This window comes from Onychomys torridus, chromosome 1 (assembly GCF_903995425.1).
Source record: "Onychomys torridus chromosome 1, mOncTor1.1, whole genome shotgun sequence".
In the NCBI taxonomy this organism is placed as follows: domain Eukaryota; kingdom Metazoa; phylum Chordata; class Mammalia; order Rodentia; family Cricetidae; genus Onychomys; species Onychomys torridus.
In genome coordinates this window covers 141,242,741-141,269,631 of record NC_050443.1, presented here as the reverse complement: position 1 = coordinate 141,269,631, position 26,891 = coordinate 141,242,741, and the positions used below count along the sequence as shown (strand labels likewise).

The following is a 26,891-nucleotide window of genomic DNA, read 5'->3' as shown; positions in this document are numbered from 1 at the left end:
TGGTACCACCATCATTACCAATTCCTCCCACTTTCATGCCCCAAAAAGTACCAGTTTGGAGATAAATTATCTGATAATCATTCCAAAGAGCTGTGGAGATTTAATGACAAAATTTCCTGTGAGCTTTGAGAATGTTTGTATGAATGCTTGAACCCTACTTAGCATTCATTTGACCCGGTTCTTGGTTTTGTCTGCTGAATGAAACACATTTTGGAGTACACCATGTATTGTCACTGAATGAAGAATATAATCATTGTGCATTTATTTGAGGCTATAGATTTTTAGATATTGCATTTGATGATGTTTGATACATTTTGACCCTTAGTACTTTTTCTTTTAACACAATTGTAGAGATTTGCAGTCTTTTAAAGTCATTTTGGACTCCCTTTCTTTTATTCTTTCTGACTATAGAATCCCTATTGCATGGGTTGCTCAGACTTGGGGGTTGGTAAGAAGGCTCAACAGGCACTTGCTGCCAAGCTTGTTGACCTGAGCTCAAACTCTGGGACTTACATGGTAGTAGAGAACTGACTTCTGAAAATTGTCTTTGGACCTTCACATGTGTCTCCCACCCCTCCCCCAAATAAATGTAATAACTCTGGTCATGGATAAGCTGCCCCACATCCCAGGCCCAGAATTTATTTGACTCCTTTGTCACCCCTGTGACAGTGATAAATTCAGAGATGGACACTGACAAAATCAAACAAGTGCTCATTCTTCTTAGAACGACTCTGCTGTAATTACAAGGAAAGATGGATCTTTTTGACTGGCATTTTCTGAGCTGGTTGGGTGCTAGCCTGTCACTGATGAGGTTGCCTTGGTGACCCAGGGATAGGAGAAAGGCTCAGGGCTGGAGGGCAGACCTTGATGACATCAGTTGAACCTTAGTTCTCCTCTTGTCTGAACTGTGCTTACCCCAAGAGTGTCTGGCCAGGCAAATCTACAAATCTACCAATTTATTTCTGCTTTTGCTGGTTTAAATTATGTTTTGTCACTTGGATAATTTCTAATTGTATAAATAGTTCACTGAGTACAGTTAAAGCAAGTTTCAGCTTATACTTATGATAAGTGATGATTCTTTGTTCTCTTGTTAAGATGGTTTATTTGGCACCTGAAGCTTTGCAAGGTGGCTTGACCTGCTGTATTTGTGGTTTCTCCCTGTGTGAGTAGTGGGGAGAGAAGAGTGGACAAGGGGAGGGAGGACGCACAGCCTGTGGCTCAGACCATCACTCTCAATAGGAAGGGAAATGTGATGTCACTTATTGTCAGAAGTACCCATGTTACCCTTTGAAGCCACCCAGACTCTCCAGGGTGTCATTCCTTTTGTCCCCCCTTTTCTTCATTTGAATATGCTTTATAGGAAAGACATCTAAGGTGTGGGCAAGTTCACCTTTATCACTTACCAATGCAATGCTTAAGTGAGTGTCAGAAGACTGAAATTCACTACTATATATTCAAACACAAGAAAGTTAAACAGCTCAAAAACAAGGGAAGCAAAGACATATTTTCCCCATGGCCACCTGCTTTCCCATCTGCTTTTCCTTCTTACCCAGTGGACTTAGGGAGCAGTGGTTTGCTTTCTGACTGTCTTCCAGTCTAACTCCTGGTCTTCTCGGAAATGTCTTGGAATAAAAATTGGACTTTACATATAACCCCTGTACATTACATAATTGAAAATTAAATATAATTGTGAAAATTAAGTGGTGAGCCTATTACCTGCCTTGGCTACACACATAGGAGGAATATAATAAACTTAAGAATCTAAAATGAATGTAATTATGTATATATGCTTGATCATCAAAGAAGTCAGTCCAAGACATGCCCAATTCCCTTTCCAAGTCAAGTAGGTCAGTATGGGGGGCATTTAGAAGTCTTTGCAAAATAGAGCTGACACACTATTATCATTTAATGGCACAAATTCCCGTTAGCATAACTGCTGCATAAATAATGTTCATTATAGTGATTAGAAACATTAGTTTCTTAGAGCAATCAAAATTTCCTTTCATCTCCTATAGCAGTAGTTTTTAAGCTGCAGGTTTATGGCCCATGAAATCAATTTAGCAGAGTACAATCAGCATCCAGGAAAATAGATTAAAAGAGAAAATATTCAATTTCCTTGCCTACTGTCCATGTAAACATCATCCCAGATACCTTAATTTCAATTTTTCAAAGTGTAATATATATAACTACTTGATTATGACATAAACTGTATTTCATTTTGTAAAATATCATGCTAAAAAAGTTGGAAGATAAGTATTCTACAGTATGACAAATGAATTCTAGGGCTAACTTGAAGATGATGCGTAATTTCTAGTTTCACAAATTGTTAAAAACAAGTGTTTTTTTTTTAAACTTATACTTAGATCCCCCTTCCCATTTGCTATGAAATTTGTTCATGGCGTTTGTTGTTGTCAATGGAATGGGTAATATCTTGGTGTATGTGTGAGCTCTCAGGTTTGGACTGAACCTTTCACTAGCCAGCTTCTCTTGGGCACACTCTGACTGGCTCCATACCTCAGGTTCCTTACTTATAAGTGATTAACTGGTAGGCTCACTATTGTGCAGAATCAATGAATGAATGCACTAAAAGCTCTTTACAGTGCGGGGCTCATAGTGAGTCTTCGACAAACATTACTTACTGATATCATTATTTTCCTCACTATCTTTATATGAGAATAGAAAATATCAGAGTTTCTTGCATCAAAGTTTTATCACTGCCTCTGATAAAGGTAGCATAAAGCCCAGAGTGTATCTTGTGGCTCAGTCTAAGCATGGCCCTCCATGCGGTTAATTCTCCTTCCCAGCATATATATTGTAGTTGAAATGAAGCATCTTATAGAAATGTTCAACCTGGGGTACAGCACACACTATGAGGGGTTGGGAATCTCCTGAAATGTGATCAGATGTCTGGTGATTGCATACAGACACTCAGTGAATGGGCAGGGAAGCCTGACTATCAAGTTTGTCTAAGGGTCTCATGTTGTATGTGAGAAGTCAGGCATGGTGGACCTAAGTTCAGGCTTAATAATTAGTTTTCATTATTCAGCATGTTACTTCACCTTTGTAGCTTTTATTATTCATTGGCAAAGGGAGATTAAATTAATTCTTGCATCACATAGTTGTCTCTATGATTGTTTACCGTATTTGTAAAGAGCTTGGCACAGTCACTGCCACATACTAAGTCCTCAAGAGAATAGCAATAGTGATAGAGGAGTAATATATACTAGAGACAGAGAATGAAGTAACTTCCCCTTTAACTATGAATTATAAAACACCGATTCTATCACTGGATCGCTGAGTAATCCATTCACTTCTTTACCCAACAAAAACTGAATGCTGCATGAATTGGGAATTAAGTACAGTGCCTAGAAGGTGAGTGATTAAAACAGTTTTTCTGCTCTCATTGAGTTTATAGTCTATGGAGGTCATGGGTAGGCAATGACTAGCCAGGTGGTAAGTGCTGCTGCAGATGGGTTATAGAGCTAAGTGAGAACTCAGATGTTTGCAACTGAGAACCACATTCAGAAACATTTATGGTTTATTTGATAACTGAACAGTCCTAACTTTATTCTATTAATATTAATTTACTAAAAGTTTTGCCAAATATAATTTGCTTATTAAGGTGCACTAAAGAGATTTAATCTATAGAAACTGGAGGAAACTGGCCTTTACTTGGATATGGCTCCAAGGATGAGGGCAGGTAGTGAGACATCTTTGAAGGACTGGGGCTAGAGAGTAGGACAAATATCCACCTTATAAATTAAAATCCAATAACCCAAGTATTCTTGTGCATGTTAAGCAGGGACCTTAGAGTTCTGTCTGATGCTCAGTTATAACAAGGAGTATAGGCTAAGTTTTTATTTCTTTCTGCTTTCCTCTTAATGATACTTGACTTTTAATTTTAATATATATACACACATTTAATTTTAATATGTACATCTACACCCACATCCATGTAGGTGGCTTTGAAAATAAAGTAATAATAATTACTAAATAAATTCAGATAACTTAGTATTTTACATATTGCATTAACTTTTTCATTTAAATTTTTATGATTCAGTGTACCTGAATCGTAATTACAACTTACAAAATTGAGTCATATGCAACATGTCTGCATTAGAAGACTTCAATAGTGGTAACAATGTCTTACACGATGGGTCATTGGGCTGTCAGTAATTAGATGTGACACAAAATCATTTGGGGTTATATCCATTAATAGGAGACATAAGGTATTTATGTTAAACCATTTAAATTACTTTTTGTATTATGTGGATAGAGGAACTCTTACCTTTGAGTAATGCTGTCAGGATAGCTAAGTCAATGTCCTGGTGGCCTTCTGATCCCATTCGAAATACTGTGATCTGCAATTTGAGACAAGGAGACGATTAACAACCCCTTTTTTTCCTCCAGAGAGAACTCTAATCAATGAAACCACTTCTGAGCAGTGACTATTTCACTATCTCTGCAGTAGGTTCTTAATCATAGGGCAAGCATACATAATGAGGATTAGAGGAGTGGGCTCTGCCATTCATTAAGAGAGATGTGTCAATAGTCTCCAAATGGGGACTATCTTACATCACTGTATGGTTAGTGGTTATCAACCAAGACTTTCAGGATTCACAAAATACGTAAATTTTAACACAACCATGAGCCAGGAACTGTGCTTAAAGATAGCCGGCCACTATGTTCTGTAGAAAATGGTGCACTGCCTGTGCACATATGTGCACTACAACCATTTCTACACTTACTCCTTAGCAATCATCTGTGTTGGTTGGTATTTGTCAACTTGATACAGGCTAGACATATCTGGGAAGAAAGGTTCTTCATTGAGAAAGTGCCTCCATAAAGATTGTCCTGTAGATGAGTCTGTAGGGTATTTTCTTGATTAATGATTAATGTGGAAGGGCCCAAGTCACTGTGCATAGTACATTCTTGGGCAGGTAGTCTTGGGGTATACAATAAAGTAGGCTTCTGGAATTGGAGAGATGTGTCAGTGGTTAAAAGCTCTGGCTGCTTTTCTAGAAGATCAATTTCAATTTTCAGCACCCACATGAGCTCACAACTGTTTGTATCTCTAGTTCCAAGGACCTGACAACCTCTTCTGGACTCTGTAAGCACCAAGCATGCATGTAGTCCACAGAAATACATGTATGCAAAACACTCATGTATACAAAATAAAATAATAATAAATAAAAAAGAAAAAGAAACGAGGCTGAGGAGCAAGCCAGGAGGAGCAAGCCAAGATTCTTTTGTGGTCTTTGCTTTAGTTCCTGCCTCCACGTTCCTGTCTTGAGTTCCTGCCCTTACTTTACTCAGTGATGGAGTGTGAGCTGGGGTTTGCAACCTGAAATAAACCCTTTCCTCACCAAGTTGCTTTTGGTCATGGTATTTTATCAGCAATAACAACCTTAACTAAGACATCGTCCAAGGGTTTTGACATTGGGATGCATATCACTGTTCAGCCCTCTCAGTGACTTTGAATATCCTTTAGAATAATCTAGCACTGTATCCAGATGGTGAGAAATGGGCAGAAGGCAGTAAAATAACAACTTTTCCATGGTAATATAGGAGAGAAACTCAGTCTCTGGAGAAGAATAACAGGAGAGAGAGAGAGAGGAAACATCAGTGAGGAACTAATTCTTCCCTGAGACTTGACTGTTGACAAGAGGAAGACCTGGGAGACTAATTCTAAAGGAGATGTTTTTACTAGCAATTGTTACTGCTACAATGAACTAGCAATTGGGAATAATATCTACTTTCATGACACTGAAGAATTCCCCTCATAACCTTAAACTTTGCTGACGTTAAAAGAAAGTCTCAAGAAATGTTATTTGCATGCATCACCAAAGGTCCGGGTTTATGTTTCTAGGAGGGATCTTTGATGGGGACACAGGAAACACTGGTGTCCATATTGATGTGCAGCATAGGATTTGTTTCTATTGTGTGCCCTGAGAAGTGAGTCTCCTCAGATGACTTTCATTTTTGCTTTGTAGAATGCTGACTACAGAGAGAAAGTTTCCAGGATTAAAAGGCAAAGACAATCAGCTCTAGCACGTGGCATGGGCAGTGTTTTAGAGGTAGAATTCAACTGGAAGAGGAAGAAAGGGCAGAAGGACACATGTCCCAGGAAAGAGTAGGACTCACTAATGAACTGGTTATTGGAGATGACAGTGATTTGTGGTTAAATATCATTGGTTTCTAGCAGGGATGAACTAAAGGATGGTTTTGGAGCAAAAATTTGTGTGAAAAACTTAGTGAAGGATTTTTGTAACAGAGCAAGGCTTAACCTATTTTAAGGAATCTTCTTGCCATTTTCATAGAGTTAGTGAAGATTATAATGAGAAAGTATAAACTTTGCTGAAGGACAGGGAAATTGCAAAATGATGCATACCCTTTGCTAATCGATCAGAAAGTACAATTAAAAAGAGATCCACAGCCAGAATGAGCTCCAGGAGTCCAGTCAAAGAGGGAGAAGAGGGATTCTATGAGCAAGGGGCATCAAGATCATGATGGGGAAGCCTACAGAGATGACCAAACCAAACTAGTGGAAACTCATGAAATTTAGATCAACAGCTGTAGAGCCTGTGTGAGACTAAACTACACCCTCTACATAGCAAGATAGATGTGTAGCATGATCTGCTTAAGGGGGCCCCTGGCAGTAGAATCAGAATCCATCCCTGGTGCATGAGCAGGCCTTTTGGAGCCCACTTCTACGATGGGACACCTCACACAGCCTTGAGACAGGGGGATGGGCTTGGACCTGCCTCTACTAAATGTACCTCCCCATGGGAGGCCTTACCTTCTTGTAGGAGGGAATGGGGAGGGGGGTGGGTTAGGACCAGGAGGCTGGAGGGGCAGGAGGATGGAAGAGGGGAATCTTTGGTATGTAAAACAAATAAACATTTTTTTCTTAATTAAAAAATAAATGCCTTTAGCAAATTATAAAAAATAGGCCACTGTTCACTAACTGAATTTACAGTTGGTTATAATTTCAGTCAAAACCCCAAAAGTGGTTTTGTGGCTTTGATAGAGTGATTCTAGAATTCAAATCTTCATAACCAGGCATAATTGTCATAGAATGGTTTACCAAATCACAGAATTTAAAAGCAGTATGGGAGTAAATTATGAAATAGAATATAACCTGGGAATATTCCTACATATTTGTGAGCAAGAATACAACCTGGGGACATTCCTACAGATGTGTGAGCATTTGTAGCCAGACAAAGGGTCATTGGAAGTCAGCGGGGAGGAAGACACTTGTTTTCTCTCCTCTCTTCTCCTTTCTTCCCCCCTTTTCTTCCCACCCCCTTTTTTGCTCTCCTCTCTTTTCTTTAGTAAAAGCGTCATGCTATGCTGCTGGTTTCAAAGTCACAATCTGTGCCTCAGCTCCCTTGATACCTAGGGCTGTGGGTTTGAGTCCCTGCACTGAAAAATAAATGATGCTGGGATACTGCGTATTTCCATTTAAAAATCTGAATTTCTTTTTTACCTCATAAATCACACATACAAAATTACACATGGATTCAATATGTAAAAATGTATAAAAATTTATATAAAATACAGGAGAATATCATAATAGATAAAGATTTTTCTCATATAATTAAATTCTTAGATTTATTCCCAAAATCAATATAAAAGTACAGATCATATACATTCACATACTATTTTTGTGTTGCATGTTCTTTCAAAATAGTTTTTAAAAATATATGCCACATTTAAAAATTTCATTTTTGAGATTATATTTTAATTATAACATTTCTCCTTTCCATTTCTTCCCTCTAAACCCTCCCAGATACCCTTCCTTGCTCTCCATAAAATTCCTAGTTTATTTTCACCTAATTGTTACTGCATTTATGTAAATGTATATGCATACATATCCCTAAATATTGTCTCCTAGCAATATCAGAAGTTACACCCATAAAATCTCACCAACATGACTGTCCAACCATGTCCTAAAAATAGTTATTGATCCTAGCTGTTATATGTTTTGATTAGATAATCTTCTATGACTTTTTTTAATGCCTAGAGTCTACTAAAATATGTCCTCCTTATGGAGCATGGCACTTCAGTTATGCTTATTTTATCTGAATGTGCCATATAATAACCCTCCTTCCATGTCCAATCCATGGTTTTATTGGTTGACTTCCCTAAATCCTCATGTTGAAACTCAAGCCCTGTGTGATGGCTATAGGATGCAGGTTTCAGGTCTTGATTATTGGTTGCTATAAATTGGTGTCATTATAAAAGAGCCCGTAGAGAACTACCTCATTCCTTTACGATGTGAAGACACCGTCAGAAGGTGCCACTTAGGAACCAGAAAGTGGCCTCTACATCTGCGACACCTTGATTCTGAACTTCTTATCATCAGAAATGTGGGAAGTAATTTTCCACTATGTATAAAACATCTATGTTATAGTATTTTGTTATAGCAGCCTGGGTAGACTATGACAGCCCTTTTCTCAGGTAGAGAAAGTCCTGTTTTTTTGGGGGGGCATTTTCTATGTGTCAGGAATAGTGATATGTATTTTCAAATACACTATCTGCAATTCCTCATTTTATATAAAAAATAAATGTGTACATCTACATAAAGATGAACATACAAAATACACAATCAATAAATCATTGCTATGAATATTTAGATTAGGTGGAAAAATTATTAAACCTTAATTATCCATGCCTAGAACTCCTAAATAGCTATTCAAGGCTGATCATAGAGCCACTTAATAAATCAGACGATAGCCTTGCACAGAACATATGAGAAAAGCACATTTCAGTATTGGTGGAGGACAGCTGACGGGGATTTGGCACTAGGAATGTGTGACTATCACAAAGCTTCATGTGAAGAGGGCATAGACACCTGGCATATGGACTTTGGTTCTGTCACTGTAACATTCAGGTCCTCTGTGTGACTTTGGGCACATTGTGCGCATTCTGGGATAGAGGAAGCATTCCAAAGAGTGCTTAACAAATAATGGAGATATTTAATTTCCATGAAGAGAAAGCTATGTTAGGCACCCAAAAGGGTATCTGAATCCCCATGGTGAGTTAATGTTGCACACTACTGCACACAGCAATCTCCTCTGTCCATGAGGTGGGATAATAATAATACTTGCCTATTTTCACTTACATAGGAAATAAACTGTGTAGGATTTTCTAGCAAATAATCCTTAATTGTGTCACTGCGATGGAGAGAATAGATGGAACCCATAGATCGTTAAATTACCAGTTGCTTCAGACATCTTCTGCCTGCCTAATCAGAGACAAAGTAGCTTGGTAAAGGTCACATGACAGTTAGAAGGAGAACTCTGAAATTGAGGAGCACCTGTCCTCACCACCCGTTCCGTCTAAATAGTAAGACGTGAGGGGAGGGAAGAACAGTGTTGCCACCGCCTCTTTTGTACCAGCTTACATCTGGAGCTCAGAGCCTGGGATGACTGTGAGGCAGAGGATGTGAACTGAATGGCCTTCTGTTCTGGTTTGAGTTTGAGATGTTCTTCCATAGGTTCATGCCTTGAAGGCTTGGTTCTGTGGCATTATTCTGTGGTGTGTCAGGATCATGAGTTGGCGGGGCATAGGTGGGGGAAGCAGGTCACTGCGGAGTATATCTCGGGCTCTGTCTTGTTCCATGGTCCCTCTCTTTGCTCCTGGCTGTTGTGAGGCGATTAGCTTCTTCTGCTACAACCCTGCCATGGTGTTCTCTCTCTGGCTCACAGCAGTACAGCCAGCTAACCATGGACTGAAATAATGAGGTAAAGTAAATATCTCCTTTAATTTTTTTCCCCTCAGGTATTTATCACAGAGATAAAAGACTAAGACACCTTCATAGGTACTTGAAATAAAAATAAGAAAAATGACCAAACAAAACCCATCTATGTGGTATATTTGAATTATGGTCACAGCTGGAACTCTGGGAGGGGCTTCCAGGAAGAGGTGCGTGCTGACTTAGGTTTTCATACAGGATCTCCTTCTGCATAGCCATCTGGATATTGAACCTAGCATTACTGATGACCTCATGGATTCCAGGTGGGAGATGAGAAGTGGCTGTACCATGTTCTGAAAGGATGCTGGAACAGGAGAAAATTTGCATCCTGCTGGAGAAGGAACCTGAGGGCTGAAGTGATAATTTGGCTAATTGTTTAAGTTAACTCCAGGGTTGGATGGCTTGAAAGATATCATGCGTTAAACATTTAACTGATGGAAAGATAAGGAATTCAGGGTAGCATTTGAGCTTGTTATTTAAATGAATGAAAAAATGCAATATCAAATGGGATTCTTTGCACATCTGACTTGCTCATCTTTCCAATGCCTAAATCTCACTACATAATTAGAGATCACATTTCAGATGGAAACCCTCCTGATGCACTAAACTGGCATGTTAAATTTACCCTGAAATGTACAATTACCAGGTTTTCATAGCAGATGTGGACTGGGGGAGGGGAACAGATAAGTGAGGAGTTTCTAAGGGGTTTATGGGAGAGGCTGGTAGAGGTGCATGGTGTTGTTATCAAGGAGCTTGAGATGGTATTGGTCATGCAAGGGCTTTGTGGACTTCTTTTTTTTTTTTTTTTTTAATTGAAGGGTGGATGTGGTTGTTTCCTTGTCCATGTGGCATCCTGGAATGCTGGTGTTGAAGAGCACAGTGACCTGGGACTGACACTCAGTAAGGGAGCCTTCAGAAGACACCAAAGGAGCTCCAAGGAGAGCTGGAGACTCCAAAGACATGTTTTATAATATAATTTCCCTTAACTGACCTGAGATGTTAGATTGTTATCACTGTTTTAAACTATTAAAATTAGAAATGAAATTGTGAAAATTAATTGCATCGAGCCATCCTCTACCACTTCCAGTGTTGACACCTTTAGATGCTGTTCTATACTTTGCTTCTCCACTTGGCAGCTGAAGAACAGTGCTCTCAGCTGCAGAGGTAGGCATCATGACTTGTCACTGACCTAATGTTTCATTATATGTGTGACTGTAGTGAATTTAGCCACTATCCCAAGCAGATTTCCATTGTCTGCCATTGCAAACATTGTTCCTGTGAATATCCTCATGCACATGGGGGTGGGGGTTATGCATCTGTAGGATAAAGGTTGCAGAGCAAAATTTCCTGGCCCAGCTGCTCTGAGGGAAAGTCCCTTCATTTGCTAGTCTGATTTTGTCCATAGTGCCTTCACTCTCCCCTTTGCATATTTTGAGTCTCATGATTCTGAAAGGAACATTTAACTTTACAGGATGTACTTTTCTCCTGTAATGATTTTGAAACTTTAGTTTTTTTTTTTTTTGTTGTTGTTGTTTTTGTTTTTTTTTGTTTTTTTTTTGAGATGGGGTTTCTCTGTGCAACATTACTGGCTATCTGTCCTGGAACTCACTCTGTAGCCCAGGCTGGCCTTGAACTCACTGAGATCCACCTGCCTCTGCCTCCCGAGTGCTGGGATTAAAGGCATGTGCCACCATGCCCAGCCTAGTTTCTTGTTTTTAATTTAGAAGTCACTGAAAAAAATTCTTGTTCTTTCACATAGTATCCTTTTCTCCCTACCTACATGCTAAGCATAAAAGAAAAAAAATTTAAAAAATGTATTTATATTGTGGTTCATTTCTCGCCTTTTGTCATTTGAGGGGCAGAAAAGGAGACACCCATGTGTCTCGCTTTATCAAAAAAATCACAACCATAAGTGTAATAGAAAATGTAAACTAAGTAGAATGTTACTCTAATTATTTTATAGATAATTAGCAAAGGCTGATTTTTTTTTTAAACTTACTATAACATTGACATTTTCAACATGAACACTAACTCCAGCACTTGCCTGACACGACCTGTTACACTTTCAAAGCATTATGGGATACAGGAAGACTAGCCCAGTTTACCAGATACAAAAGAACAAATGTAGAAACCCTTTCCTTAAGAAACATTCCCCCCCACCCCCACATTCAGCTTTCTTATAGACAAACTATCTGAGCTTAGATAAAATTATGGCTTTCATATGAAGGAGAAGTGGAGTTTAGAATTTTACACTCTTCCCCTATTTTCTGCCCCTTCAGCCTGGCTGCCAACCAGCTTCACTGCTTCCCTTCCTTTCCATCTTGTGTCCCCTTAAAAGTCAGAAATTTGGTCACTGTATTTCTCACTCCTGAGTCGTGTGTGATGGTGATTCACTGGGCAGCTTTGCGGAGCCTCTCTGCCCGGTCTACCGAGTGTGGAGGATGCAGTTGTGAAGCAAGGGGATAAGATAGATCCCTGCTCTCCAGAGCTGCCATCCTGACAATTGGGAAACGAGGAAGTAGGTGCAATATGTGTTGCACTGCTGGGCGTTGCTCTGTACAGCATTACTTCTGCCTCTTGTCGACTCTGTTCTCTCTATTCCTGCCCTCACAGCCTTGGTTCAGCCTGGAGCATCTTTAATTTTGTGGTGATTCTGATCCTGTCTCTCCTCTCCTGCTTCTTTCCCATGAGGCTAGCCATGCAATCTTCTGTATTAACCTTTTGAGTGGCTCCCATCCCTGTAGAAGGCAGAGATTCTTAGCAGGGCATTTGCGCTTTGCTGGCATTGTGCTCCCAGCTTGTTCTTTAACCTCTCTTGCTGACTGCCCACTCATTGTCATGCCCCTTGTTACCATCTCCACCATCACAGCCACAACCCATGCCCACGTGCCAGACATCCCACTATGCGGAGCAACCTACTTCTTTTTTGAGACTATGTTTTCGTTTCTCAGTTTTTGTCCATTGAGAGGATTCTTAGTAGAATTTCTTCCCTTTTTTTGGTGAACTAACTATAGGTCTGTGCTATGGTTGCAAGATCGAACAGGTCTTATGTGAAGGAGGGTAGAATTTGTGACTTAAATGTATTGTTTACTAAGACTTGGTATAATTAGAGAATTGAAGAACTATGGCAGCATAAGATACCCCAAAATACCTTTCACTAAGGTGTCTGAATCCTTGTTCCCATGTATATTAGACTACACTCAATACAGGAAAAAGACTCAAAGTAAAAATATACTACACGGAAATGTAGCAGAAACATAAAATGACTTAGGGGGCCCAATTCCCTTTTTCTTGGAAACAAAAAGGCCTTTTCTCACTGTGAAAATAACAAAATAGAGAGTGTGCCACTGAATTAATCATGGACTCTCCATTTTTAAAATCCAATAAGTCTTAGGTCAAACGGGAAAAAGGTATGGAAGAATATACTGGGAAAATTAAACCGACTCATTTTCAAAGTACCTATTTATCAGCTTAATTTGTAACATATTTCTGTCACAGTGGGCATCAAATCTGTGAAAACAGACATAGATATTGAGTAGAGCTTTTGAAAATGAAAATAACCATGATATTATCCTGAAAACCAGTCACAAGCTGCAAGGACACTGTGGCTCAATCGATCAAAAGTAGAAAGGAACATTCCACATTCATATCCTGCTGTTAGCTGTTTGAGAGACGACATCTGAGTTTGACAGATGGTTTGTAACATGTCTGAGAAGTTTACAGAAATACTATAACTACAAATAGATGATCAGCAAAGGAAATTCTTGCAGTTTCCAAAAGTCCATCTATCATAATGCTAGCAATAGACTCAAGGGCACTAAAATGTTACCTGAGAGTTTCCACAGAAGAAAAAAAATCTACCTGGAAAGGGTGGAATCCCAGTGTCAGGAGGCTGAGGTAGGAAGGTTGCCATGATTTCCAGACCAACATGAGCTACAGAATAAAACATTGTCTCAAAAAATAAACAACAGATACCCCATCACCCTCCCCAGAGGACATAACACATTTCTGAAATGTTCTATGTTTGAAATATTACTAAATTCTATAGAGGCTTCAGAAGAAGAAGGGATGAATTAGACCCAGGAATTCAATCATCACAATGCAGACTTTTATTTAATTATTAATTAATTAATATTATTATTTTGTTTTTTTGAGACAGGGTTTCTCTGTGTAGTTTTGGTGCCTGTCCCAGATCTCACTCTGTAGACCAGGCTGGCCTCGAACTCACAGAGATCCTCCTGGCTCTGCCTCCCAAGTGCTGGGAGTAAAGGTGTGCACCACTGCCGCCCAGCTTATTTTTAATTTTAATTTTAATTTTTTTTACAGTGCTGGGGATCGAACCAAGGGCCTTGCATGCACGAGACAAGTATTCAAAACAAGTGTTCTACCACCGAGCTACATCTCCAGCCCAGCACCCTTTAAAGTCCATCAAGTATCATAACATTTCCCCTATGAATCACTAGTATTTAAAATGAGTTGAAGCAATTGAATATTTAATAAAAATGCAAAAATATCTGCTCACTAAGATGTGGAATGATAAAAGGCTATTGACAGGGAAAACAGGAATCTTGTTTGGCAGCCAAAGGCTTTATGCACACAATGGCTTTAGGTTTCTTTCCGGCATTATCAGAGGTGACTTGGTACAGGGGGAGAATGATGAACCACCAGGAACATAACACTGGGAGCCAGAAACTCGGCATTTATTTCGCAGCCTTCGGAAAGATAAACTTTTTGATAAAATTGTTAAAATCGTCACTTTGTCAAAGTGACTGATTCTAGTAAGGGACATGCATATTAATGTGCAAGATGGAAGGATATCAGGGGAAATTCAAATACAATTTTAGATGAGAAAACAAAATAGCATTGGAGACAGAAATGCAAATTTAAAATCCGAATATTAGTATCAGATTCAATTACTTGTACCAAGTTCCCAGTGAGCTATAGTCATCACTTAGTGTTCACGGGGACTGACACCGGTACCTCCCATGGTTATCACACTCAGAGGATGTGCAGGTGCCCTTGATTCAACAGAATTGTGACATCTAGATTATGTATAACCTTCCACACAGGTTATATCAACTCTAAATTAATACCCACTGCAGTGCAATGCTTGCAAATAGCAATTGAGTTGGATTGTTCAGTGAACTATGACGGGGAGTTAAGTCTGCACATGTCCATCACATGTTCTTTTCAAATATTTTTGGTCTGCGTCTGGTTGAACCTGTGATTGGGGGACCTGTGGCTCCTGAAGGGATACTGGGTTAAGTCTCCATGGAATAATTTTGAACAAACTTCATATTTTGCACTGAGCTTATTGAATACAAAGTGTTGCAGAGACAGAAATTGGGTGACACTAATATAACTCCAGCATGTTCTAAAAAGCTTTGGTGTATAAATTTGCATATTGTGTAGGTAATTTTTTTTTTTTTTTTTACTTTGAAAAAGGATATGTTGTTACATTGTGGGCTTCATCCTTTTGACCTTTGATACATAATTCAACATAGGTTGTTTTTAGTAGAGGATTGTCTTATACAATCAGTCATGTCTACATCATTGTTCATCCCTGTGTTACCCCAAGGAGCCCTATAGACAGCAGCTTGGCAGTTAGTTAATGAAGGGAGGTGGAGAAAGATGGGTACACTTCGTGCTCTAATCTTGGATTCCCTTTTTACCTTTTTAATCCTGCCATAATTTCAAAACACTAGAGGTTTTCCCACCAAGAAATGTAGTTAAGAGGTCAGAGGTTCCTTACTACCTTCAATAGGGTGCAGTTTTCTTATAAAGGTAATAGCTTGCACACCCGTCTGCTTCCGTTTCTCGCCTCCCCTCTATTTCCCTCCCCTCTCCTCCCCTCTCCTCCTCACTCCTCTCTTTCTTTTCCCTTCTCTCTTCACAGAAGGGAAATTGGACAGAGCACATTTTGAAATATTATTTTGCATGCTATTTTTTTCAATTAACATTATATTTATGGATTGTTGAGAACTCTTCAAGAATATAATTTTAATATTTGCAGGATATTTTTCTGATAGATATATTATCGTTTTCCCAATCAATGCCCTATCGATTGTTTGGAGAACAAACCCCCTGCCTCTGTTGAAAAGCAAGCTGGGTTAGAGCTTGTCTTCACTACTACCAGCCACCAGGAGGAGCTTCAGTTCTTATTTCTCTGCCAGTTTGACATGCCTGATTTTTCGTTCAGCTCTCTGAAGACTGCTTAGGGTCTTTAGGCCATTCTGGCTTATATAACTGGGCATGTGCAAGTGAAATCATTCAGTTATCATACTGCATGGGGACTGTTTTGTTTCTTTTTACAGGACGTAAGTCATATCATAGTAAGAAAAATTTAAAATGTGGGTCAGTAATTTACCCAAGGCTTCCTCAACTCATGACTGACATATTATTCATCATTGAAAGAGAGTACTTCCATCCTAAGATGACATGTAGGAAGGCAGGACAAAACTTCTCAGCTGTTTCTGTGATGAGGGTAAAGTGTAGGATGGGGTACAACTCTTCATGTAGCCCCCACCTTCTAGAAGGTGGGGACTAGATGGCAGTCTGTCATCTACTGCCTCCTTCTTTCAATTCTTTTCCTGATGACTGATATTTCCATGTTCACTTATCATATAAATGTGTCCTGTGCCTCACTGGATGCTAATGGGACAGATGTCATAGGACCTGCAGTCACATTTCTAGGAGCATCTTTGTATATCTCATGACAGAATAAAAATTAAAGAATAAAGAAATAATTGTTATTTATATCTTGTCAGCCAACCAGATGGATGAAAATTAATTTGACCCAAGGTAGTATTTTCCCTTTCAGGAAAGAGCATTGCTGGGTTCATGTGAAGTTCTTCCATACATGTTTAAAAATAGGTATAAATATCTCCCGGGAGTAATACCCAGGACCACAGATGTGCCCTAGTCTAACACCATATGTACTTCTTATTGAGTTATAACAATTTTTCTGCCGTTTTTGGTAGCTGTTTTTCCCCCACCCTTTTCATCACACAGGACAGAACCACATCTTCCTTCCTTTGTTTTTCTGTCATATTTCCCATGACATCACACATTTCTTTAGTAAAAACACTTCTTTGAGACATTGTCACTAGGTGAGAGATATCACAAAGGCACTATGAAGTGCTCCAGACAGAGCAGGTTCTCACTTCTCTCTTCAAGGTAGTCCAGATCCCTGGTAACAGCACTAGTGACAGTTTTCAAGTTGAGTATACCAGATGTCCTTAGTTTGCCTCTCTGGGAATCTGCCCACCTATTACTGGGTCAACTCCACTTTTCAGACTTGGCTAGTACAACTACAAGACTGAGCAAGTGAGGGAGCTTTGAAACTAAGGAGATTAAGAATATAATTTTTTTTATGTATTTCATTTCTTCTTCCATGTCCAGTGATAAGGAACACCAGAGACAAATGTCTTGAAGGTAGGGCATAGAAGGCTCTCTGAGGGCAGGGTCTTTAATTTCCATTAGGCAGGCTTTCAATACCATCCAGTGGAACACTGGAGAGGAGAGCTGCTTAAATAACATTCCCTTAAGAGCCTAAAAGATTGGTTAGGTGACATGCTTGGGAAGGAAAAACTTCAGCTTGGGTCTCCACCTTTAGCCTGGGTTCATGGGTTTTCTCTCTATGGTTTACAGGATGAGGTTAGTTTAGTTTGGTAAATGTCCAGTGCTGAAGGTTCCCTGGCATAATGTTCTTATATCTCAGAATCAAATAAGTTTGACCGGTGGTCACTGGGGCTCTTTTTTGCCCTAGAGGCTATACATCTTTGTTTGTTCTCAGAATGGCAAAAAATAAGCACCAGGATATCCCAGTACAACCTCTTATCTGATACATTAATCCCCCAACAAAATTGGAAGAAGAGATCTTGATTTTTATGGGTAGCACCAACTGAAAAAATCACATTTGCTGTCTTATGTAGTCTGTTCAATGGAAATTTTTGGTTTAAACATCTCCCCCCTTATGGTGCTGTGTGATGATTCTGTAATCTTGTTCTCTGCCACAAAAATCATATTGTTCATGGCAGCTCATGCTGGCATGTGACAATCTTTCTTCCACTCAGAAAAGCTGGTCATTCTTCAGCTCATACTGCCCCATCTGTGCCCAGAGACAAGGACTCTCCACTGTGAAAACTGGCATGTACACAGTCTGGCCCTGGACTAGTCTCTACTCTTTCCCAATACCTAGGTAGCACAGTCTGTGTTCTCTTGAGATGACAGACCATGAGCAGAACATGGACTTTGAACAAGGTGAACTGAGGAGGGAATGATGGTAGCTAATAGATGCATACTCTTGTGTCATCCATGGTCCCTCTCTGAGCTTCAGTACCTTCCTATATGAGTAAAATGGGGGCAACTCTTTATCTTAGTATTGCTGAACAGTTTGATGTAGAGTCAGTTTCTACCATCAGGCATGGGTGTGGGTCATGGCAATTCCCCTCCCTCTGCTCTCCCTGTAGGTTTCCCATATCCCTTTCTCTTCTCTCCTGATGGCCTGCTCCATTAAAAAAATGCTGCTTGGCTTTCAGCTCTTTGTTATTTGAGACAGGACCCAAGCATTACTTCTTGCACGCCCATCTTGGTGACTGTGACAATTTCCCTATCCCAATGCAGAGACTCTGGCAGCATTATATTGGTACTACCAATGATTGTTCATTGTGCATTTGCAGTGTCTCAAACACTGCAAGCATGTCACCATGATGACTTCAGCCAGGCTCATAAATACCCATCACTAGTTATTATCACTGACCCTATTTCACAGCTTGAAAATGTATGGAAAGTCATGCAGTTGGGAAAGGCTGAGGCACACTGGAGACTATACTCTTGTGACTTTGCTACAATAAAATCCCAGATTGAATGTTGGTATTGCTTATGATTAACCTGCAAATCTATAAGCAAAATGAGTCCAGAGTTACTGAGGTTTGAGCTCCTCTAAGGTGAGACACTGAGCATGGGATATCTTTACTGGTGTGACTGGGGACATTGGGTAAGAAATATTGCAAAGACACACCCACACTGTGACCAGATGCTAAGCATCAGATCCTGGTCAGCCCTGCCTGAACCCAATTGGGTCAGCTTACCTATGGCTATGTATGTACTATCTTAAAAGTATAGGCCATAAGAAATAGTATTCCTATTATGAGAGATAGTAAGAGGCAAACCTTCCTGGCCTTGTGGGTGATTAGAAGCTCATGGGTGATGGATGTGTGAAGCCCAAACTTTGTAGAGTTTGTATTTGCCCCAAGATAATCCCAAATTTTGTTTGCTTGAGTTAATATATTTGAAAGCATTTGTAAATGGAGCTATATGATTATATCATTGCATGTTTACTATTGTCTTAAACAAAGACAAATAACAGAGAGAAAATAAATGAGAAAAATCACAAAGGCCACTTACTGGAATCAAATCCAGCTAGACCCTCCCCTGCCTTGATCTGGTCCTGTGTGCCTGGCTTCAGTCCCATGGGCAGAGACTATCCCTTGTTTATTTACACAATGCTGAGCCTGAAGACACTGTCGTTTTTCTCTTCCTTTTTTGCAGTGTTTTATTTCAACTTGGCTTCCCCCACAGCTTTTTTTCTAGAGGCACTGGAGAAGAATGAGAAGCAAGCGGGGGTTGGAGGGGTCCTTTTTTCACATGACTGAATGGAAATACAAAAGGCAACAAAATGTAGCCCCAGTTGGCTTCCCCTTAAACCAGCTTGGAAAATTAAAAAGGAAGCTGGTGGGAGAAAGAAGAACTGCATTTTCTGACCCAACAAAGGAAGAGTGTGCCATTTGTTCAGTGGTGAAAGGGACTATTAGTCTGGGGCCGCATTATCCTGACCTGCAGTGAACCTTGCTTTGAAAAGTTTTCTATTCTTTCAAGCTCAGATGGAACTGATTTAAAGAAAGAACAATTTAGTCTATCAGCTTTATTGTTTCTCTGGAAACCAGAGTGATCTCTCTCCTTTCCTAGGGTCAATATGGACATACAGCCCTACATCCTCCTGCTCCTGGTGTTATTGTTTTTATTCTCTATGTCACATGTAAAAATTAACTGGACCCCCCTGATAGCTTGATGGGAAGTCTCACGAAGAATGTTTGCCAATGTAGCTATCACCATTAGGGAGAATTATCCATGGTTTTGATACCTTTATACTGAATCCAGGATTTGACCAATGCCCACTGTTGCCAGGCGCAAGCTACAGTCTTCTCTTCTAGGTTATTGTAACAGCCCTGTTAAGCAGCGTCCTTGCTCCCTTCCTTCCTTGCCTCTTCATCAAGCCCAATCTCTATATAACAGCAGAGCACTGAAGCCAGCAGTCTCCGGGGTCAACTCTGTTATGCTTCTCATTGGCTATACTTGCCCTGAGCAAGTTCACTTCCATCTGGAAACCTCCATTTCCTCATCTGGGAAATGGGAGCCATTGCCATTCCCACTGTAGTCATTTTCTATGGAAAGTCACAGGAGATAACTATTTGTGAGCGTTATGAGTGAATTATACAAGGGGCCGAGTTTTGACCTGAGAAAGGTCTATAGTGAGATCTATAAGGAAACTTCATAGATCCCATGTGTAGAATCAGCATTCTACTGTGGTGTAGATTAGTGGTAGAAGAGTTGCCTAGCATGAGTGAGGGCCTGGGTTTGAGACTCAGTCCAGAAAGAACCAAACCAAACTAAGCATAAGTCCACAACTTCAATTCTCATTGGTTCAAAAACTTGCAGACCTTACAGAAAGACAAGGGGTGGAATATGTGAAGGGCAGCAGAGAGATGACATGGTTCATTCTGTTCCTTACTTAGTTCAAGTCCTGCTGAATGACGGGTAGCTATGTAAATCCCTATGCACACAGGAAGGTTTTTAAAATGTATTGGCATACATTTACTGGGCAAAATGATGGCTTTCATAAAGACAGTTTCTTTCAAGCATACCATGTTCTTTGAGCATATTCAGTACCACACAACATCTCATTTTTCCCCTTTCTCTATCCCACTCCCAGTAGCCCAGGCACATTGTTGGCTAACATGGCCTCTTTTGTTGAGAAGCTTAAAAAAGCCTGGAGAGGAATAAAAACTCAAATACCACAATGTGTTACTTAATAGTAGCTCCACAGTAGAAAACTACACCACTGGGCACCTCCATCACTGTTGCAAGCATCCCAGAGTGTGTGGACAAAGCTGGGTCACCTGATATCTGGACATAGCCTCTTATGTTACCATATTTTCTATTTTTAGTGGAGATTGACCCTAGGGCTTCCCACATACTGAGAATCGGTCTACCACTAAGCTGTATCCTTAGGCCTTTTATGAATTTTGATTATTGAAATAGGATTATCCAGGCCCTGAACTCACTCTGTAGTCCAGGCGGCATTTGGCAAACTTGTGATCCTCCTGCCTTAGCCTGGAGAGTAGTTGGAACTACAGGCCTGCAGTGAATTCAAGAGGAAGGAGGCTGCTGTCAATGCTACACGGAACATTATTTTACAGTGAATGTTTTTATGGGACTGAATATTCTCCAATAATGATAAAGGTATACATACATGAGCCAGTAGAATAGTGGTTCATCATCGTTACCAAGTGTGATGTTCCATATGCTATACTTTTATACAAGTGGCATAACACAATAGGGCTTTACATAAATGTCAGTGAAAACAGCTAGCAATGTGGCCCTCCCTGATGCTGTGATGGCAGTCATGTTTTTAGGGGGAGAGGATTTTTTCACTCCGTTATAATCTTGTGGCCTCAGTGTCATTTGCAGTTCAGCACTGCAGGTGACATTGTTACATGGCATGTAACTGTATAATCAAAACCAGAAGGCACTGACAAACACCATGGGGGAATTCTAGTTAGAGAAAGACTTGCTTCAGAGGGACTTGCTCATGCTTATGGAGAAAGCTGAGATTTGATTGGACACTGTAGGCTGTATTAGAGCTTCAGTGGGGGGAATTTTCTTGCTGGGGAGGAGCTGGAAGGAGAGTGTAGGTGAAAATAAGTGAAAAAGGAACACCAAAGTCTTATGTCTCAATGTATACTTGACCGGGGCTGTGGGTGGAGGAAAGGCCATTTGTGATATAAGGCTGGAAAGGAAGGTCAGGGACAAACTGTAGATGATCCTCATTGTCACAGCATTTGGGCACACTATGCACTATGCCTTGTGCCATTTATGTATTTAACTCTATTAATCCACACATCAATTTTGTTAGGCTTGGAGAGGAAGTTCATTGCCCCAGATCACTTACGTGATGAAAAAGAGACAGAGTCAAGACTTAGTCTAAAAGTCGTCCAGCTTACACTAAGATCTTTTGCTAAAGCCAAACAGAGTCAGAGACAACTGGAGCTCTGAGGGGTGAGGGGGTACTGCAGGCAGGACCTGGCTTCAGGATGCCATACAAATGTCTGTCACAGAGCAATGCACGCACACTCAAGAGGAAGACAGAACCTCTGATCATCTTCTCTGGAGAGTAAAACTACAGGGTGGCTTTATCCTCATCCACTGGCCCACCCTGGCTAAAGGTGGTATGCCTGTGTGTATAAATAGACACAGTGTTTCTGTGAGACCCTGGGCCATGTTAAACACAAACATGCTGCATATGCTGGATGTTGTTCCAGATGCTGCTCTGGTGTGATTTTTACTGTGGCAAGAGAACCAGAGTCTTTGCAGAGACTCACTGCATGTTCACCACTGCAGTCAAATGCCAAAATGTTCTCTATGTCCCTCTATTACATTGACTGGGTTATATGATGGTGCCCATTTTATTTACTCATATAAAAGGATGAAGTAATCATTCACATAGAAGCAAATTTTTCTAGTTAACTATGGATTATTCACTAATGTTAAATAGAAACAAGTTAACTCTCACATATACAAATGCAATAGCTGCTTAGGCATACTATACCTTGTATTATATACATATCTGTTTATCTGTCCACCATCCATCCATCCATCCATCCATCCATCCATCCATCCAAAACCCTATTAATCTGCACATCAATTTTGTGTTTTGAAGAGTAAATTAGTTGCCCAAGATCACTTATCTCAACACTATTTTTATTTTTGTTCCAGAGAGACTCCATTATCTTCTTTGGAATGATTTTGTGAATTTCTTTCTCATTGATGTCAGGGGTGGTGTTGGGTATTGAGACATGTCTAAATGACCCCAGACTGCTCACATGTAAAGTTCATGTAACACACACACACACACACACACACACACACACACACACACACACAACAGAGCGGGGCTGAAGATGATTAAACTGAGGGTTTTCTGTATGCTAACCCAAATAACAATCTAGCACTGAGATAAAATCCTAGCCCCAAATGTTTCTTACTTATTTTTAATATTTTATGGTGCTATAATTGAACTCAGGGCCTCACATATGCCAGGCAATAATTCTACTGCCAAGTCATACTCCTATACTATATGTCTGTTCTTCCAGTGTCTTATCTCTATGGTTTAACAATTTTCCAGCTCTCAGTCACATGGTTCCTGATTCCTAACTGAAACAAGCAGGATGCCAGCTTAAAACTGAGCAGAGTATCATGGTTCTGCTGGCATTTGATACCCAGGACTGTGTGTGGTCTGGTGTGTGGGTTGTCTGATAATGTCAAAATTCAAATGAATGTTTTTCTTTACTTTTATTATTTCATGGATCTTGCATGTATCCTAGGTAGTTAAGGACATTATATACTTGATATAAATCAGATATTGCCATATTATTTTCTAACTTTTAAAAGAGATTTACTATATTTTTATGTATGTGTATGTGCATCACTGTGTTTATATGTGCATGTGTGTGCAGTTCTCACAGAAGCCAGAAGAGGGAGATGAGTACCTGGAGTTGGAGTTATAGGCAGTTGTGAACCATCTGACATGGGTGTTAGGATCCAGATTGAGTCTGCTGCATGAGCAACAAATCCCCTCAACTACTGAGCCCTGTCTCCAGCCCCTCTGACTTTATTTGAGCTCATTTCTGTTAATATTTATGAGTAAATGAAGGCTTGAACATATCCAGACTCTGAAGGCAAACAGTTGCTAATTGAAGCCATGTCTGTCTGTTTAAGTGGGAACAGTCAAGCTCTCAGTGGCAGCACTCATGGTCATGCTTCAGCACTCCTTGAAGCACTGGGCCCCTGTAAATCTCACTCCCCTCAACAGCACTGAGTGTTATCATTCCTCTCTCTGCAGTGGAACTAACAGTGACTTAAAAACACTCATTGAAAGTCAGGGAGGTGGAATTCCCTGCAGTGTAAGCACAGAGTTGGAGGTCTCCTCACTCATGCCAGATGACTCATGAGTGTTTTATGGATTCTAGAGAGAAGCAGAACAGTTTGATGCCTCAGTGAGGTCAATTGTTCCATATTTGTTGTTGGTAGCCAGTGCTACATAGCTAAGATCCTGCTGGGAGAAGGGATTGGACAGCTGCAGAGCCTGGCTGCTCACCTGGGAGGTATGGTTGCTCTCCAGCCACATTGACTAGTTGTTCTGCTATTGAAGCTCCTCTCCCCTTTCATAGTCTCTACCTTCCTACTTAATCAGTCTTTGAAAGAAAACCCCACTAACTAACTGTGGGGAGAAAGAGTAATGCCTGTTGACCCTTCTTTGCACAAAAATTGCTTTTTTTCTTTTTGTTTTTGTTCTTTTTTAAAATTTCTGAAACCCCATCAGATAACCAGTCAGGGTAAAGAGAACCTTAGTTGGAAAGAAAGCCACAGGGCTACTATGCATCCCTGAACTGTCTTTCCATGTTTTTGGCAAGAGTGACTCCTGCTTGGCCAAATTATCCAAATGTATTTAATCAGTGACCTTGGGCTCCTTTATGTTGTGTTTCTTAAGTAGAGAATCCTTGTACACCTGTAAAAAGCTCTAGTGTGAAATAAAGCAAGATGCTGAAGAAAATGTTGAGCTATAAAACCCAGCATTGTAAATGGCACACTGGCATGGTAAATGGCACACTGGCAAGGTAAATAGCATGCTGGCTTGGTAAATGGCATGCAAAGATGTGCATTTATAGTTAGTAATTCCAAGTCTAAGAGCTGCACAAAGTAGAATCTAATTTCTTTCTGTCCATCACTTGGCATTTGTTTCTGGATTCCAGGGAGAATCTCTCCCTTGTCTGGCCATTGCAACAAATGCCTGTTAACTTCAGAGTTATACAGACAGTCACATGGGGATATTTGTTGGGGTGGGGACCCATTTCATGCAACCCTACATTTCTTCTGGCTAGATTTCAGCTTATTCTTCTCTCTCTCTCTCTCTCTCTCTCTCTCTCTCTCTCTCTCGTTTTTCGAGACAGGGTTTCTCTGTGTAGTTTTGGTGCCTGTCCTGGATCTCGATCTGTAGACCAGGCTGGCCTTGAACTCACAGAGATCCGCCTGGCTCTGCCTCCCAAGTGCTGGGATTAAAGGCATGTGCCACCACTGCCCGGCCTCAGCCTACTCTCCTCTTTATTTCCCTCATTTCTTCCATTTCTTTTTGTAAAACTATTAACTAGGAGTCTTAGAGTGCCACCAGTCTGGTACATTCCCCACCATGTTATCTTAAAGACAGTGTACACACACTGTGACCTATACAGATCCAAGCTAGTACATAAACACTAACATGTAGGATTCATATTATGAAGAATATGTACATATTGGGCATATGTGCATATATACACATAGTTCCCTTATGGTCATTCTCAGCATTTTCTCACATTTTAGATACTGAGTAGAAATGACCAGATGAGTTAGTGCATTCTTTGATAACTACATCTTAAGGACACTGTCATTCAACACAGACAAACTGAAATTAATTAGACTTAATCAATGCTTATAATTTCAAAAACGTCATCAGAAGAACAGTTTGAGCTTCTGAAAGAACAATTTACATAGTTTTTAGATAATGAGCAAAATGTGCTTTTTTGTATCATAATTTTAAAAATAAAATATCCTATATTAACAGATAAATGAACATAGATTTATTGGGGGGGTTATTACAAGATTATGCACTATACAGCAGGCTTCTGAAATCTTAAATAAAAAGGAAAGGTTAGTTCCCTGATGAGGAATGGGGTGTTTTTTATCCACTTTATAGAAATGGCAGACTCGATTTCTGTCAGGTAGTCTAATGACAGCTTTGCTGGCTCTACAATTATGAGCTACTCTGAAAGAGGAGTGAAGGCCATACTCCAACAACCATGCAGACCATAGCCTCATGATGGAGTCAAGGCAATTTCTAAAGAAAATGAACTGGAAGCTTTTTTTTTTTCTAAGAAGTATAAATGATATGTTCTTTAATTATCAAAATATGATTTATTCCAGTATATGTCACTTGCCATGGTGATGACATTTGGAGTCCCAGCACTTGGTAGGCTGAGAGGCAGGGGGATCATGAGTTCACTCAAGGCCAACCTGGGCTACATAGTGAGAAGTATCTCAAAAATAAAAAAAACAAATCCAATTCCACCCAAGTATCTCATTCTCCTTCTTGAAAGGCCACCTAGAACACACCCTCCATGCTACAGGGGACCATCAGGGAAGATAACCCTCTACCTCTAGCATTCCCAGAGCTTCCAGGAAGGGAACTCTGACCGTTTTCCAGATTTCTTGAATTTCAGAACCCGTCTGTCTGTCAGACTGGTTTAATCCCATGAGCAGTCCCAGATGTGACAAGCAGTCAACAGCTTTGCTGGGAATGACAAGTTTTATTTCAGGCAGTTCAGCTCTGTAATTTCAAGGGGGCCAGCTGCTGTTCTGGGCCCAATCAACTGCAGGTTTCAATTGCTTTTCAAGTACTGCTTCATTGAACATCCTCAGCAGTCACAGTGTGGCCTGGACCAGTGTGGCAAGGACAGAAAGACTTCACAAGCCTTTAAATAAAAAGCACAGTTTTCTAGTATTTTAAAAATAGTCATCATAAAGCACATAAAAAATTCTTCTCATGAAAGTCTAAAAGTAATTTGGTCATTGCATCATAATTGCACCCATTTATGGAGAGTGATGTGATATTCTGCTATTCACCCATTGTGCACTGCTCAGATCAGGATAACCTTGTTATCCTCCAACTCTCCAAATATTATATATCAACTCTCCAAATATTATATATCAAACACAAGCTATATATCTATTAACTCAATATGCATTATAGATCAACATC

General features: G+C 40.0%; 1 protein-coding gene across 42 annotated transcripts in view; it reads right to left on the bottom strand.

Moving 5' to 3' along the window:
- Positions 1-26,891, bottom strand: part of Trpm3 (transient receptor potential cation channel subfamily M member 3) — an 819,880-nt gene that overhangs the window by 116,282 nt on the left and 676,707 nt on the right. For all 42 annotated transcript variants that reach the window (XM_036207600.1, XM_036207631.1, XM_036207795.1 and 39 more), the window contains one exon: positions 4,289-4,361. In XM_036207600.1, coding sequence (XP_036063493.1) covers positions 4,289-4,361 — 73 coding nt within the window. The remainder of the gene's footprint in view (positions 1-4,288; positions 4,362-26,891) is intronic.